Below are 17365 nucleotides of genomic sequence, written 5' to 3' on the forward strand. Positions count from 1 at the left end.
TAGTGTTACGTTTTGTAATTTTGTAAGCTGCTGACCTAGGTGTGAGTTGGGCATTGGCTGAAGAAGGGGTGGATGTTGGAGAGTTCAACATATAAATTTAATAAAGTGAAATAGCAGAGCAGGTGAGTGAAATAGTGCCTAATTTGAAAAACCAGAAGAACTGACTTGTTGGTCCATGTTCAGATGCTTGTTCTAAATTTAATCACAGTACAGGTAGTCCTCAACTTACAACTGCAACTGAGCCCAAAATTTCTATTACCGAGACAGCTGTTAAATGAATTTTGCCCTATTTTGCAACCTTTCTTGCCATGGTTGTTAAGTGAATCACTGCAGTTAAGTTAGTAACACGGTTGTTAAGTGAATCTAATTTTCTCATTGGCTCTGCTTGCCAGAAGGTCACAAAAGGTGATCACATGATCCCAGGACACTGCAGCCATCAAAAATCAGTTTTTCCAGTGATGTCATTAAATGGTTATTCAATGGTCATTGAATGAATTGTTGTAAGTTGATGACTACCTTGTACTACAGTATCTCTTTTACAGGGTTTAGACAGAACATATCTAAACTCCCAGTCTTGAATGCTAAGAAGTCACCCCCAACCGAATTAAACAGGACTCAGTTCCCCACAGTGTACCCCAAGAGTAGCCAACCAATGGCCCTCGCGTGCTCTGGAACACAAATCCCATCGGTCGCATTGGCCGGAGAAGGGATGGGTGTTCCAGAGTTCAACATGCCTAGAGGGCGCTCGGTTGGAGAAAGCCGGCGCCTAAAACCTCGCGAGGCGTGGCCAAGCGGAGAAGGGAAATCGAAAGTAGAACATGAGAGTTGGTGTCGATTTAGGAGCCGGAGGAAGATGGCCGAGGGCGAAGCTGTTTACCGCTTTCCGCTTGTGGTCGAGGGGAACTGGGGTTGCAGCCTGAGCAAAAGTCTGAAAAACAAACTCCTCTGTTACTTCCAAAGCCCGAAGAGATCGGGAGGAGGGGAATGCAAGATCCACGTGGATCCCGGCAGAGAAGAGCAGATAACGGTGTATTTCGCTCAGGAAGATGGTAGGTGTTGCTAGAGTTTGGTTTGGCTTCTCACGGGGGAGAAGAGATGCGATACAGGACCTTTCGGAAGAATATCGGGAAGTTAGTCCAACAAACTCATACAGCCCCTAGTAGACGAAACCAAACCGGATTCTAAACGTAGCCAAACACACTTCGTTTTTACCTTTACCATAAGATTTGTTACATGCTTTCCCCCCCCCCGCGCGCTTCAATCGGGGATATTGCAGTCGTCAGAAAAGCATGCGTGTTTCATTTGGTCTAGGGGTCCAGGAGACTGTGAGTTCAAATTCTGCTTTAGCTATGAAAGAGAGTTTGGGCCAGTCACTCACTCTCAACCCAGCTCACTTTCCAGGGTTGCAGTTGTGAGGAAAATAGGAGGAAGATGTGTTGGCAATGTTTGCCACCTTGAGTTATTGTAAAAATAATAAAGGGGGAATAATAAAGTGTGTGGGGGAAATAAATGTAATAAATGTAAGTGTAAAAATGTAGTTGATCAAATCATCCTAACCTTTGAATGCTGAAGATGTTTATATAGTTCTTTTGGCCCTTTCTTTATTTCCTTGTATTTGTTTGCTGCTAATACATTGAAACTGAATTCCAGGAATTGTATTTTGTTAGTCTGCTAAAGTTTATATTTGCTGCTATTCCAGCACATCTATAGTATAATCTCAAATAGGATTGCCCATTTAAATGACTCAATATCTTAAAAACATACTATTACTAGAATATTCTGTTCCCTGTAATCCTGAAGTGTTACTGAATTTTCAATTTATTTGTGAGTTGATGTAGTTGTAAGTATCTTTTGTTCCTTGTAATATAGCTAGAAAATGTTTAAAAGACAAAGGTTCTCTCATAATGTAGTCATCTGTTTCCAGAAATTGGAAATAGAAAGTAGCTATATTCAGTCTCAGGGAATTTCCTGATTGTACCAATCTAAACCAGCTTACTTTCTGTTCCTGGATTCCAGCCTTTTACCCAATAGCTTCTTTTTAATATAAGATAAACTAGGTCAAAATATAGCTATCTTTTTCTACATTTCAGTGAGACAGAGTGTTATTATTAAGAGCCATGAACTCGGTCTGCCAGGAATGAAGACATTGAAGCTAACAGTCTCTCTGCCTTCAGCAGAAGGAGCACCTAATAAAAATGTGCCTCTGGAAGAACAAGATCCAAGCCAGGTAAGTATGTGCACTATACTAGAATAGTTCAATTACATAGATAAAATCTGTGCTTTGTGTCTTCCATACAGTGTTGTTTTGGAGACTGTGGCTATGCTAGTTCATATATGCGATTAAGGATGGTTTGTGGAACTGACCATAGTAGCCTTAGGCACATAACAAAGAACCAGTTTGGTGTAGTGGTTTAGGTCCTGGCCTATAAACCAGGAAAGATTGAGTTCTAACCCCCACCCACACACCTTAGGCATGAAAGCCAGCTGGGTGACTTTGAGCCAGTCCCTTTTTCTCAGTCCAATCCATTTCACAAGGTATTTGGAGGAAAAATGGGAAGCAGGAGTATTAGGGATGCTAGCTGCTGACAGACAGACAGACATATACGTACACAGAGGGGCAAGATAAAAATTTAATAATTACACTAAACCTTATATTGATTTTCATACAAAAATATTTGGGCCCACACCCCTTTCTGAGTTAAAATCACACAAGCTGCATTATGTTTCAATGTAGCAGTATGCCATTTACTGACTTTAGTGCTAAGGATAAAGTTAGCTCAAGGAACAATATTGTCAGGAAATTGATAAACTATACATGGGGAACTTGGCCATCTATGTTGCTCACATCAGCTTTGGCCTTCAGCATTTCTGCAGCAAAGTATGCTGTCCCAGTATGGGGTGCATTGCAAAGGTGAAACAAATTGCTATCAATGAAGCAGTACGCTTAGTGACAGGATGTCAAGAAAATATATCCTCTCGCTGGCATTGCCCCACCTAAGATCAGGAGACACCGAGAGAACTAAGCAAAAGAATGATCCTTAACATCCTCTGAATGGACATATGCCCCAAACCTGCCAACTGAGATCTAGGAAAAGCTTTATGGCAAGAACAAACATCCTTGAAGGTACGCTAGAACAAAATTGAATCAAAAGATGGAGGAAGGAAACCATTGAGCAAGGAAGAACATTAAAGGAGGATATGGTTGAACGATCCAACCTACCTTATACAACTTGGATGAACATGAATAAATTGAGGGTTGGAACTCTTAAGCCTGGTGGACCTGCGGGAGATGAAGCGCCGGAGAAGGGGCCTAGAGAGCATTTGGAGATCCAGTCGGTCCAAGTCTCACCGAACACAGTTAAGATCCTTTTCTAGATCTTATCTTGTGGCAATGGAGGTAGTGAAGGGTGCTCACTTCGCCACCCTCATTGCATCTGCAGATAACCGCCCGGCTGCCCTGTTTAGGGTGACCCGTTCCCTTTTAAATCGGGGGACGGGAGAGGACCCCTTGCAGGGACGGGCCAAGGAGTTTAGTGAGTATCTGGTGGATAAAATCGCTCAGATTCGGGCTGGCTTGGACTCCGACTGGGCAGTATCTGACGAGGGGGAAACGATGGGTTTGGCTGATAATATTTGGGAAGAGTTTGATCCTGTGACTCCGGATGAAGTGGACATGATCATGGGGAAATTAAGTGCCACCACGTGTTTGTTGGACCCGTGTCCCTCCTGGCTTGTTTATGCGGCTCGGGAGGTTACACGAGGCTGGCTCCTGGCAGTTATTAATGCTTCCTTGAGTGAGGGGTGCTTCCCTGCCGCCTTGAAAGAGGTGGTGGTAAGCCCCCTCCTCAAGAAACCTGCCTTGGATCCAGCTATTTTAAATAACTTTCGTCCTGTCTCCAACCTTCGCTTCCTTGCGAAGGTTGTTGAGAGCGTGGTGGCACGGCAGCTCCCTTTGGTCCTGGAGGAAACTGAGTATCTGGATCCATACCAATCGGGTTTCAGGCCCGGGTACAGCACGGAGACGGCATTGGTCGCGCTGGTGGATGACCTCTGGTGGGCCCGAGACAGGGGTTATTCCTCTGTCCTGGTCCTATTAGAACTCTCAGCGGCTTTTGATACCATCGACCATGGTATCTTGCTGCGACGTCTTGGGTTGGGAGTGTGAGGCACCGTTTTACAGTGGTTCTCCTACCTCTCAGGCCGTTCGCAGACGGTGTTTGCAGGAGGGCAGAGGTCAACCCCTAGGCCCCTTAGTTGTGGGGTGCCTCAGGGGTCGGTACTCTTGCCCCTCCTGTTCAACATCTATATGAAGCCGCTGGGTGAGATCATCCGTGGCTTCGGGGTGAGGTATCATCAATATGCTGATGATACCCAGCTTTTCATCTCCACCCCGAACCAACCCAGCGATGCCCTTGATGTGATGTCCTGTTACCTGGAAGCGGTACGGATTTGGATGGGGAAGAACAGGCTCCAGCTCAACCCGGCCAAGACTGAGTGGCTTTACGTACCGGCATCTCGACTTGTCCAAGAGGTTCCATCTTTGGTTATGGGAGGAGAGGTGTTACCTCCCGTTGATAGGGCACGCAATTTAGGCGTCCTCCTGGACTCACGACTCAGTTTTGAAGATCATATTGGAGTCGTGGCCAGGGGGGCATTTGCCCAGGTTCGCCTGGTACGCCAGTTGCGCCCCTATCTGGACCGAGATGCCCTACGTACGGTCACTCATGCACTCGTTACCTCCCGGATAGATTACTGCAATGCTCTCTACATGGGGCTGCCCTTGAAGACCACCCGGAGGCTCCAGCTGGTGCAGAATGCGGCCGCGCGGGTAGTGATGGGAGCATCCCGATACTCCCATATTACATCCCTCCTGCGTGAGCTGTATTGGTTACCGGTTGTCTTCCGGGTGAGATTTAAGGTGCTGGTACTTACCTTTAAAGCCCTACATGGCCTTGGCCTGGGATATTTGCAGGACCGTCTGCTGCCGGGGACGACTTCCCATCGCCCAGTGCGCTCACACAGAGAGGGCCTCCTCAGGGTGCCGTCGGCTAGACAAATGTCAGCTGGCGACCCCCAGGGGGAGGGCCTTCTCTGTGGGAGCGCCAGCCCTGTGGAACCAACTCCCCCTTGAGCTCCGGATGGCCCCGGATCTCCGGTCCTTTCGCCGCTGCCTTAAAACTTTCCTTTTTCATCAGGCTGACCTGGACTGACGACAGGGGTTTTTAAAATGTTTTTAATTTTTAATTGTTTAGTTTAACTTATTTTGGGGCTGTTTATTTAATTTCTTTTAACTTTTGTATTGTTTTTATTGTTGTTAGCCGCCCTGAGTCCTTCGGGACATAGGGCGGCATATAAGTCCCAAAAATAAATAAATAAATAAATAATAAAACCAATATGCTCAGGTGGAGGCCCTTAGCGGATCACAACATGCTGTGTGAATGTGCAGAGATGCAAAGCCTAGCCCATCTGCTGGTTTGTTGGCTTCTTTTACCAGAAACATGTATTGATAACGACTTACTTTTGGCCAAGGACAAAGCCAAAAAGGTGCTTCATTCGGACAGTCTAAAGATTGATCTAGACAAGGAAGAAGAAGAAGTTATATGTTAGGATTTTATTGCCAGGGGTGTCCACAACGATAGTCTTTGTAACATAGAGCACAATATATTTTTATTTTTGCATTGAGTACAAATGAGGTCAACAAAATGGCAGCATGCAAAGCTTTATTGTTTTTAAATGCGTGCAGTGCATGTAACACCTATTAAAAAGAGCCTTTGGAGAGTTTGAGTGAGAATGCCCAATGAGTAAGTTTTGTAAAGGAGGGACCTATAAATCCAATAGGAATTGTCTCTCCAGTTTGCAAGTTCAGGGAAGTGTTCTAGGATAGTTTGTTTCTGAAGTAGAGGGTCTGATTTGGAGATCTTACAGGTTTAAAAGTGAATTGTATGTTTCTATTTTTGGAACCCTAATAATTTTGCTTACTTTTTTTCATTTTGTGGTTACTCAGTTCTTGGCTGCTGAATTTCATAAGTGTAATCTTTCATCAGGGACGCGTGGCTCAGTGTGTTAGGGAGGTGAGCTTGTCGATCAGAAGATCGGCAGTTTGGAGGGTTGAATCCTGAGTGCCGCGTAACAGAGTGAGCGCCTGTTACTCGTCCCAGCTTCTGCCAACCTAGCAGTTTGAAAGCACATAAAAAAATGCAAGTAGAAAAATAGGGACCACTACGGTGGGAAGGTAACAGCGTTCCGTGCGCCTTTGGCATCTAGTCATGCCAGCCACATGACCACGGAGATGTCCTCAGACAAGCGCTGGCTCTTTGGCTTTGAAACGGAGATGAGCACTGGCCCCTAGAGTTGGAAACGACTAGCACGCGTGTGCGGGGGAACCCTAATCTTTCATCTCTGCGGGAAGGAGTTAATTAGCAATAGTTTTTCTTGTAATATAACAATAATAATAAACCTTTATTGTCAAAGTACAACATGTGTACATTGAGATTAGCTGAGCCTCTCCCCGTGCTCCCTCCCCCCAACACACAGTGACAACAAACCCTCCATCCTACCACACCATGTGAACCAACTACACCACACACTGGCCTCCCAAGTCAATTCTGCATAAGTTCACAGAGATTATATCCCATTCAAAAGCCTAACAGCCCACAGATAAAAGCTGTTTTTCAGCCTGTTGGTACGGCTGGCTATACTCCTACAGTATATCTCCTACCCGTTGGTAGGAGACTAAAGAGATACCGTCCAGGGTGTGAATCATCCCTGAGAATTTTCCTCACTCTTCCAAGGCAACGAGCCCTGGTGATGTCATCCAGTGGTGTCAGGGGACAGCCCACAATGTCTTGTGCTGTGCTCACTACCTTCTGTAATACTTTCCTGTCCACGGCTGTCAGACCAGCATACCAAACCACAATACCATACGAGAGGACGCTCTCTATAGTAGACCAATAAAAGAGGGTCATTAGCCATTGTTCTACTCTGTTCTTCTGCAAGACCCTGAGAAAGTGAAGCCTCTGTTGGGCCTTTCTAGCCACCTGGGTTGTGTTAACTTTCCAGGTCAGATCTTCACAGAGGTAGACTCCCAGAAATTTAAAGGAGGAAACTCTCTCCACACAGTCCTCCCCGATGTAAAGTGGGGCAGGTTCCTCCTTTTTTCTCCGGAAGTCTAACACCATCTCTTTTGTCTTGCCGGTGTTTAGGTGCAAGTTGTTGTTAGTACACCATATGGATAGTTTTTGTACCTCTGCCCTGTATGCTGTCTCATCCCCACCTGTAATAAGACCCACCACAGTTGTATCATCTGCGAACTTGATTATCGCCGTGGATGGGTCAGATGATACACAATCATATGTGTATAAAGAGTACAGGTAGGGGATAAGCACACAGCCCTGTGGCGTGCCAGTGCAAAGCTTCAGGGAGGTGCACAAAGCAGACCCGACCCTCACTGCTTGTAACTGGTCCCTAATATGGTTTGACAGGTTAATTTTTTCAAACAAATTTTCAACTATAGATTATGGAACTGGTCTTGGTTAAAATCAGTTGAAAAAGCAACAATGTCATCTTTCTAATGGTTGGTTGTCTTACTTTCAGATGCCTGTTGTAGCTAAAGAATCCCATCAACTTGGTAAGTGATATTATTGAGTTTCACTTGCTGGTGAAATGCTGGTTTGGTTAGTATATCTAATTCAAATAATGCTTTTGTTTACATTTTATATACTATAGGTGAACAGTCTTTCGTAAACTACAGTTCAAATGATGTTTCAGATTATGCAGAAAAGGAGGCAGGAAGAACGGCCATCCAGGAGGGCTTCACTGTGGTGGTAACAACAGATGCTGGCAGTGAAATTCAGACTGACATCTTGGAGCTATATTTTGAGAATAAGAGATATTCTGGTGGAGGGCCCATTAAGTCCTGCCTTAAAGATGGACAACAATTCATTGTCACCTTTAAAAATGAAGCAGGTATTTCTATACCAGCTTTTATCTGAGAGATGCTGTATTTTGAAAGGATGGGATATTTCTACTTTTCTTGTTCTGGCTATGAAGATCATGTCAACAAGTTGGACAGTATTTGGGGAAGTGCATTTTCTGGTCTTGAACAAAGTGTGGGTCCTTAAAAAAGTAGAAAAACAGTCAAAATCTCAATTCCCCTATTACACCCAAATTCATAAGAGAATGTTGAGTTCTCACAAGATTTGGCCATCTTCCAAGGTGGAGGCCATTTACATTTTAGCATCCTGCAAACATTGCCGTCTACAGCAGGGGTTTCTAAATTTTTGTCCTCACCCCTCTCTTTAGTGTACTGCAGTCTTAATGTACACACCTTCCCTAAAAATCTAATCACCAAAGTGAACCCAAATGAACAATGAAGACAATACAATGAAATTTGGGGAAAGGTGTGTATATGTATGTACTGTATGTATATGTATTTGAGAGTGTGTGTGTATTGTATGTATATGTATTTGTGTGTGTGTACTGCATGCATACACACACACACATATCATTTTAGCTGTTGTCTATCTACTGCAGAATGAGTGCGTGTCTTCTGCATGTTTCCCACCTGAGCTTGCTTTTGCCAATATATTTATATGTTGTATGCAGTCTCTAGCCTCTAGTTACCCACATCTTACTGGAGGTTGGAATTGAGATCTAATTAGGCTATAATCTTGAGTGAGGCAGCATTGGATAAAGGGGAAGAAATGTCATGTTTTGGGGAGTGGAAGACTTTCGTTAGGTGCTTTTCTATAGTTTGTGGAATGTTAGTTGTTTTTTTTTAAGTATCTTTCTCTTCAACTAGATGCTCAAGAGGTTTTGCAAAGAGATTGTCACCAAATAAGTAAAATTGTACTTCACGTCAAAAAATGCAAGCAGGAATTGAAACAAGATCCATCTGAGACATCATCTTCTCTAGTCGTTCTTGAGAATGTGCCAGAGACTACGATTGAGTGCATGCTCATTCTGTTGGTAGAGACTGTGAGTGGCCTCTCAGAAGAAGACAAGGATTTTGATGTGGAAATGTTGCCTGAGTGCAGTGCGGCTGTCATCACTTTTATCAAGCCTACTGGTAAGAAAGCATCAGGAATAAGAAGTTAATAAACATGCTTTTTATGCCTGGTTCTTTAGAGCTTTTCCTTGAGCAAGATGTGACAAAAAGAAGGAGTTTTTTTGGCTTAATGAAGACACCACAGATGTAAATATTAAAATAATCAATTATCACATAGCTAAGAGTTTTAAGATAACACAGAAGGAAACTAGGCATTCACATTGGCCTGTACAGATGGCATCAGTTTTTAAAGTTGTATTCCTTAGAATTGGTGGTATGAAAAAACAGGCAGTGGTTGATTTCCATGCAGTCCTGTGAGAGTTTCCTCTGCATTATTACATGATGGCGCACTCTGGTTTTCTACGATACTTCTCTAATAAAACGTCTGGAATAAGCATTCTTGCTTTATTCACAAATGTAAAAAGTTGGAAGCCTCAGGCCAAAGATTACACTATTAATATTGTTACAGCCATCAGACATTGTGGAAAAATCACAAAATAGTTTATTTACAAAAAGATTTGATTCTCTGAGGAAGATTGGAGGCTCCATTGGAAAATAGATACATTTTATCTAAACCGTTTCTGCTCACTGTATATGATTTTGGAAGTGGCTATGTTTACTCTGTAGTTCAGGTTGTGGTTGGTGGTTACAAAGGGCTGTCTCTAAATCCAGGCTGTCCCAGAGGACAACAGAAAGATCCAGAAAATTAGTGGCTGGATTTTTGCAGCCATCATCTGGTAGCTTTTCTGGCATGGTGAGACTTTATCATGTGTGGAATTCCAAAGTTCAATAGTTGGCATTTCCAGTTAAGTTAAGGCTCAGCCTTCCATCCTTCCGAGGTAGGTAAAATGAGGACCCAGATTGTTGGGGGCAATTAAGCTGACTTTGTAATAATGCCGCTTGGGGGGTGTGTGAAAGCCCTAATAAGCAGGCATATACATAGAATGAAGGCTACTGCTAAGTTTGTAAGCCGCCCTGAGTCTTCGGAGAAGGGCGGGATATAAATGGAATTTTTAAAAAAAAGTTTAGGAGAGAGATTGTGAAGTGCTGTAACCTAGGGGTCCCCAATCCCCAGTCCGTGGACTGGCACCAAGCAATGGCATGCTAGAAACTGGTCCACGCAAACAAGCAAAGCCTCATCCACAGGATTCAGGCAGTACATGAAACCACGCCCCCTCTGGTCCGCAGAGAAACCTCTCTCCATGAAACCGGTCCCTGGTGCTCAAAAGGTTGGAGACCTCTGCTGTAACCAGTAAGTGCAGGAAAGAATGAGATAAATGGATTATTGGTTTGATCTGAGCCAAAGCAGTTTCTTAGGTGTCACTAATTTAGGGAAATACTTGTACATGTATGTAAGCAAACATCAGTTGATTATTTGTGCATGTGAATCAAACTGAAAAGAAACAGTCTACATTTACAAAATACAATGTATTAAATCCGCGTTGAATGCTTAACAACAAAATATAATAAAAACAATGGATTAAGCCTTAAAAAGGAAATGATAACAAAATACCACCTTTAGTTTATGAGTCATTCAGTTCCGTTCTCTTATAGGAAAAGTGAATGAAGAGAGATCTTCAGTGGGGAATCTAAAGATACAGTGTAGAATTACATTTTCATATTAGAAGACCAGAATAGGTCTGCCCCAGGCTAGAGGTCGGTTAGGACCATTAAGACACTCTTTGCAGTTTTTAAAGTTTCATAGTTTCACAGCATCAAAACTCAGTCAAAAAGAAGAGGGTCTCTGCCTTTTGGGGGAAAATAAGTGCAGAGAAGTTGAAAATTCCTGTGTTGAAAATAAGGTTTAGTGTAGTGGTCAAGGGCCTAGAATCCAGGAAGGTGTAATTTCTAATTATGGTCATGTGATTGCAGGGAGACTGCAACTGATCAAGATTGTGGGGGTATGTGAGGCAGTTGTAACTTTCAATTGTCATTAAGCAATCAGTCCTAAGTTGAGGACTTTTTTCTATAGACTGTATTGAGCATACTTGCCTGACTAGAACAGCAACTTTGCCATGAAGAAATAGAATTAATGGAGATTAAGTAATCAGTGATATTATCTAACATTTTTTTGGCTTATGTTTCAATTTTGTTTGCAGAAACAGACAAATTTATCAAAGCATTCAACCAGTACCACAGAGTTCAGCAACAAAAGATTTCAGCTCGATCTTTGGAAATGCCTAAAAGCATCTTGGTTGAAAATATTCCCCCTGTTATTCCTAAAGACTATATTGTTATCTATTTTGAAAGCAAGAAGAATGGTGGCGGTCTGGTGCTGGAAAACAACTACATTCCTGAAGACAATTCTGCCATAATTACATTTCAGGATAGCAAAGGTAATGTGTGGGGTTGAACACTCACTAAATATAGTTTCATTTGGTCAGTGTAAATAACTAGATTAATGCAAAAAAAAAGGATCCAGTTATTGTTGGGCCTGGTGTATGTTTTAATGTGTGGTGATGAAACAAAGAGGTATTGGGCACATTTATGGACTATATCACCTCCCGTTTTGGAAACAGTTTGTCTCTCAAGACATTTACTGGGTAAAAACTGGGAGGAAAACATAGTGTTATTTTTTGTTGATGGATCCTTGTGGAAATAGAAAAATAGACTAGATAGGCCTTTTGTTGAATCCAGCACAGGTGGATTTTGTTTTTGGTTGTTCTTAATCAGTGATGTGGGCCACACATTTTTCCAAGGTCAATACTTTCCACTTCAGGGAGGTTTAGCAACTGCAAAGCTTTATGGTGGTTGCTTTACAAGCAATTGTGAAAATGGAAAAGCAGGGAGATCCTGGCTGTCCTTGACTAGTTCTAGTGGTTGGGTAAGAGGGGGAGGAAGCAGCAGCAAGAGAAGCAGCAAGGAAATAAGAGAGACATGCAGTGAAATAAAGGTCCTAATTGGAATCATACTCAAAAGTGTCTCCATGAATTGGAATCTGAATGGGGCAGAACACAAGCTCCAAGTAAATGGCTGCAGTTTTCCATTTTAATTAGGTTTATCAGGTCCAAGTGATTTAGGAGTGTCTGGTGTACACCTGACAATTGAGTAACAACGAATAAATAATGTTTATTTTACTAACTACAGCAAGGTCAGTACTTTAGAAAAGAGGTAGTTAAATAAGATAGCTGTCAGAATCCATTTATATCACATTTCATAAATGTATAGGTAGAACAATGTGCTTATTCTGGGGATTCTGCCATCTCTCTGAAGGGGGAGGGGGGAGAGGTCAGACTTTAGGCATCTTCAAACAACAGGGAACATTTGAACAAAAAAGGAAGCAATAAATGGGAATGCTTTATATAGGATTGAAATGTAACTTTGTTAGATTCCGTCTTGTGTTGCCACAATCGATTCCATCCTAGTAAACATTTTCCTTTTGGACTAAACTTGCATCCAAGAGTTCTTATTTCCTAAGATGTGGATTGAGGTGGGTCCTGACAATAGCAGGGAGCTTAGATCTAAGTGGCAGTCATTAACTTGTAAATGGACAAGTCAAACAAGCAGGCAAACTGGAAGATAAAAAAACAGAATGTATGGATGAGGTTCTCTAATTGGGCAAGAAACATGGGAAGGAAATCAAACACCTCTGATGCTTCTGCTTCCCTTGTCAACTTGAACTTCCCAATTCCAGTTTTCTCAGAGCTTTGGGGCAGTTGCCATCTAGCCAGTAACTTACCTGTGATACTTCTAATTCTTTCTCCCCAAATTCCTACCAGTGCCCTCTCTCTGAAAGAGGATAGAGATTTTAGAACTATTGAAAGCTTACTGTTAACAGTTGCTCAGTGCCCTACAATGAATCTAAATGTATTTTAATTACAATTTAATTAAAACTTGCAGGATAGATTCTGTGAAGCCTTTTTTCTAATTGTGTTTTCCTCTCCTTGTTATTTTTTTAAAGTTGTAGCTACCATCTTGCAGCGAAAGCATTGTCTTATGAATGTCCCTGTTTCTGTTTATCCATACTATAAATCTTTGGGAGCTGCTGTATATGGGAAAGAAAGACTACAAATTAAGATGCCAGATCCCTTCCCAGTGTCTGTTGACCCCTACCACTGGAGGTTTCTACAGCAGAATTATTGTTTACTTCAGGAAATAACACGGGAAATGGCAGGCCATTATTGTGAGATCAGATGGCCTTCCAAGCTCTGTGCAAACCCCGAAATTATGGTCCATCCTTCACATGATTTGTCAAAGAGAAAACGATCCTTGGTTAAGATCTGGAAAGAAGATGCTTTAACTGGTCTTACACAGATCCTGTCACGGCAGAAAGTTGTCAAGCGTGAAATGAATTCTGAATTGTGGGAAGCCATAAGAAACAGTCTAGTAAAAGATGACATTTTGATCATAACAGATGCCTCAAAGAGAGAAGTGGTTTTGGTGGGGGCAGCAGGCAGTGTAAATGATGCAGAAGAGGAAATGAAGGTGCTCATAGAAAATGCTGTTAGAAAGATGGAAAGAGAGAGATTGACAATAGAGGAAGCAATATCAATTACTGCTTGCAAATACGCCATTTTATGGAATTGTGAACTACAAGAGAATATTTGCTCAGCATATCCAGAGCTAAAGATAACTTATGATGCTTCCAAAGAACATATAACTCTGCGTGGCCTACCTGCTGAAGTTTTTAAAATAAAAAGTGACATCCTTGAAAGAATATCCAGTATGGTTCAGAAGCCCATTGATATTCATTCTAATATTCTTCTTTTTCTACAACATGTTGATAATGAGTCTCTGTCTCGGCTCTTATTCTGGAACAAAAAGATAAATGCCTACTATGAACTCAGTGATAACTCTGTACTACTATCAGGAGGAATTCTTCAGGACCTTGACAGAGCTGAAGAGGAACTAAAGAAAGATCTGACTTTCCAAAGTATTGAGCTGGAGGACTGCAGAGTTACAAAAAAGAATGAATGGCTGGAATTAACAGAACAGTTGTACAAGGTATATAATTGTTCAGGTGAAACCATCATAATTCAAGAACAGGAAGATGAAATAGTCATTGCAGGTTATTTCAGAGAAGTGGCCGCTGCCCATCAGAAGCTCTCCGATTTTGTTGACAACCATACATATATTCAGAGAAATATCAAAAGTAAGTCTGCTGCTGTTGTAATGTATGTACAACAGGAAAAGAGCCCAACATGGATTAATTTAAATAGGCAAGGTGTAAAAATACATTTTGGTATACAGAGAAGTCGCAAAGTGATTTCCCTTGAAGGACCCAGAGTTGCAGTTCTGAAGGGAGTAGAGCTTTTTCATAACATCCTGTCTTCTCTCCATGCTATTAGCATAATCATTGATAAACCAGGGGCCAAGTCATTCTTCAAAGAACGAGAAGAATTGTACATTAATGGTGCAAGACAAAGGTTTAACTGTTTGATCAGGATTCAGGAAAGCAAAGAAGAGGTTGAAGAAACTGGAGAAGATGGGAATGGCTATGGAGAGAAGCAGCAGTCGTGCTATGAAGTGAAGTTGGGAAATGGTGTTGTGGTAATTCTTCAGAAAGCTGACTTGACCCAGTGTTCGGCAGATGTTGTAGTCAACGCATCAAATGAAGAATTGATGCATATTGGTGGTCTAGCAAGTAAGCTACTGGAAGCAGCTGGTCCAGAGCTACAAAAGGAGTGTAAGAACCAAGTGAGGCAATATGGACCTTTGGAGACTGGTTGTGCAACGATCACAAATGCTGGGAAGCTGCCATGTAAACAGGTGATTCATGCTGTTGGACCAAGGTGGTGTAGTGCTGAAAAAGAAAAATGTATCAAGCTGTTAAAAAAATCTGTGAGGGAAAGTTTAAAGCTAGCAGCCAGTTGTCAGCATCGCTCCATAGCCATCCCTGCCATAAGTTCTGGGATTTTTGGGTTTCCATTAAAAGAGTGTACCCACTCCATTGTGACCGCCATCAAAGAAAGCTTAGAAGATTTTTCTGAGAACAGCTGCCTAAAACAGATTTACCTCATGGATATCAGAGATGATACTATTCGAGCTTTCTCTGAAACCCTGAATGAAGTGTTTGGGCCCTCACTTTCTACAACCCACCCATTTTCCAAAAGTAAGCATTCTGCTGCAAAAATCCAAGCAGACCCTGAAATGGTGATGACAGCTGAAGGCTTAAAAATACTGCTTAAGAAGAAAGGAATTGAAGAGGCAGCAGTAAGTAGACGATGATTATTTTAATATAAAATTGATAAGATATGTGTGGTTAATGTGGCAAGGTTTAATCAAAGTATAGGTGGGGTTTTTAAAAGGCAACAAGCCAGGATCAATAGTTAGCTTGCAGTTCCAGAAATATGAGAAAGCATGAAAGAAGATGAAGAAAAACTCTTAACAAACTGCTGTGCAAACACTTGTTGTGTATTCAGAATGATATGTAGTACAGATGAAGGAGACAGTTAAAATCTCAGTAAGTTCTTCTACGTGCCCATGAGGTTTCTTTCTTTGTATCCTCTTTGAGGGCTAATGCTGCACAGCTCAACTTGTCATTCTCTTTACTTGTTCTTTAAATTCCGACAATCTCCAGCTATGTATAAAAAGATCTTTGGATGTAAGCTGCTAGAAAAATGGAATACAGGATTGTATATTTGAATCTGTGGTTGGAGAACAAAATGGGAATGGCTGAATATTCTGCAGCAAACATAGGAAGATAGGTACATGGCTGGGTACGTTGGAGCTAGAAACTCATATCATTGGAATTGATAAGTTGATTGATAAGTTCAGAGATGCCTGTTGAATATCGCTGTGGAGAACTGTGGTAGTGCAGTGGTGAGTGCAGTACTGCAGGTTACTTGTGCTGACTGCCGGCTGCCAGCAGTTCGGCAGTTCAATCCTGACCGGCTCAAGGTTGACTCAGCCTCCCGAGGTGGGTAAAATGAGGACCCAGATTGTTGGGGTGGGGGGGGAGATGCTGACTAAACCATTTAGAGAGGGTTGTAAAGCACTGTGAAGCGGTGTACAAGTCTTACGTGCTATTGCTATTATGACTAGATATTTTTAATTACACATAATATTTGCACGTCCCTGTGTTTTGTCAGGTTGATACAGGTTTGAGTCCTTTCAGCTTTAATCACCTATTCCAATGTGTCATTTTTTTTAGACTGATGTGATTGTCAATAGTGTTGCCAGAGACTTGCAGCTGGACAAAGGACCACTTTCCAGAGCTCTTCTGGCCAAAGCAGGAGCAGAACTCCAAGTGGAATTAACCCAAGAAGGTCAAGGGAAAGACATCAAGGAAGGCTGTGTGCTCAAAACCAGTGGTTATGCTCTGAGCTGCCTTCACGTTCTTCACGCTGTTTTACCTGCTTGGAATCGAAAAAAGAAACTAGAAAACAAGGTAAAGATCTTTTTGATACCTTGGACATATAACATGGTGGACTTATCACCGATCTTCACTAGAAATTTTGATAGCCTTTGATGCATTTTTACACAGCTCTTCAGAGGTGCTGCTGCTGCAGTGAGATTGTATTTGTGTACAGGTAGTCCTCGACTTACAACAGTTCATTTAGTTGACCATTCAAAGTTACAACAGCAGTGAAAAAAGTGACTTACGATTGTTTTTTACACTTGCAACACTTAACGATCCCCTTGGTGACGTGATCAAAATTCAGAAGCTTGCGATGTGACTCATATTTATGACGGTTGCAGTGTCCTGTGGTCATGTGATCTCTTTCTGACAAGCAAAGTCAATAGGGAAGCCAGATTCACTTAACAATTGTGTGACTAACTTAACAACTGCAATGATTCACTTAACAGCTAAGGCAAGAATGGTTGTAAAATGGGGCAAAACTCACTTAACAATTCTTTCACTTAGCAACATAAATTTTAGGCTCAATTGTGGTCATAAGTCGAGAACTACCTGTATATGTACACACACACACATAATCACTGTACTGTATGTGTACTGTATATACATGCATATATACTGTACATGTGTCTGTGTATACAGACATGCAAACATACACACATAGATGCATGCAGATTTTATATATCATCCTGGGTCAAACAATTCTGGACAACACAGGTAGACTTTGCTTAACAACCACAATTGCGATTGGCAACTCTGTCTCTATTCAACACGCAAGACATCACATGACTGTGATGGACGTATCTTGCTTCCACTATGATCGTTAAACCAGAGTCAATAACTGAGACATCATGTGATTGCAATTTTTGATTTTACTGCTGGATTCTCCATTGATTCTGATTTTTTGAAAGCCATCTGTGAATTACCTTAGTGGCAATCATGTCACCATGGGATGCTGTGACAGTCATAAACAGCTGTGGGGGTGCAGTTATTAGAATGCAGTTACTCCTGCTCGCTGC

The 17365-nt window shown here is 42.0% G+C and overlaps 1 protein-coding gene across 2 annotated transcripts in view; it reads left to right on the plus strand.

Annotated features, from left to right (window-relative positions):
- The first annotated feature begins 830 nt into the window (after positions 1-830).
- Positions 831-17365, plus strand: part of LOC308668154 (protein mono-ADP-ribosyltransferase PARP14-like) — a 35263-nt gene continuing 18728 nt past the window's right edge. Inside the window, exons 1-8 of one of the 2 annotated variants that reach the window (XM_081327848.1) lie at positions 831-1055; positions 2095-2227; positions 7594-7627; positions 7726-7965; positions 8801-9067; positions 11146-11382; positions 12948-15199; positions 16140-16376. In XM_081327848.1, coding sequence (XP_081183974.1) covers positions 2138-2227; positions 7594-7627; positions 7726-7965; positions 8801-9067; positions 11146-11382; positions 12948-15199; positions 16140-16376 — 3357 coding nt within the window. In that variant the 5' untranslated portion in view covers positions 831-1055; positions 2095-2137. Of the gene's footprint in view, positions 1056-2090; positions 2228-7593; positions 7628-7725; positions 7966-8800; positions 9068-11145; positions 11383-12947; positions 15200-16139; positions 16377-17365 lie in introns of both variants that reach the window. The other variant, XM_081327847.1, reaches the window with a different exon arrangement.

Source organism: Vipera berus, assembly GCF_964194415.1.
Source record: "Vipera berus genome assembly, chromosome: 1".
In the NCBI taxonomy this organism is placed as follows: Eukaryota; Metazoa; Chordata; class Lepidosauria; order Squamata; family Viperidae; genus Vipera; species Vipera berus.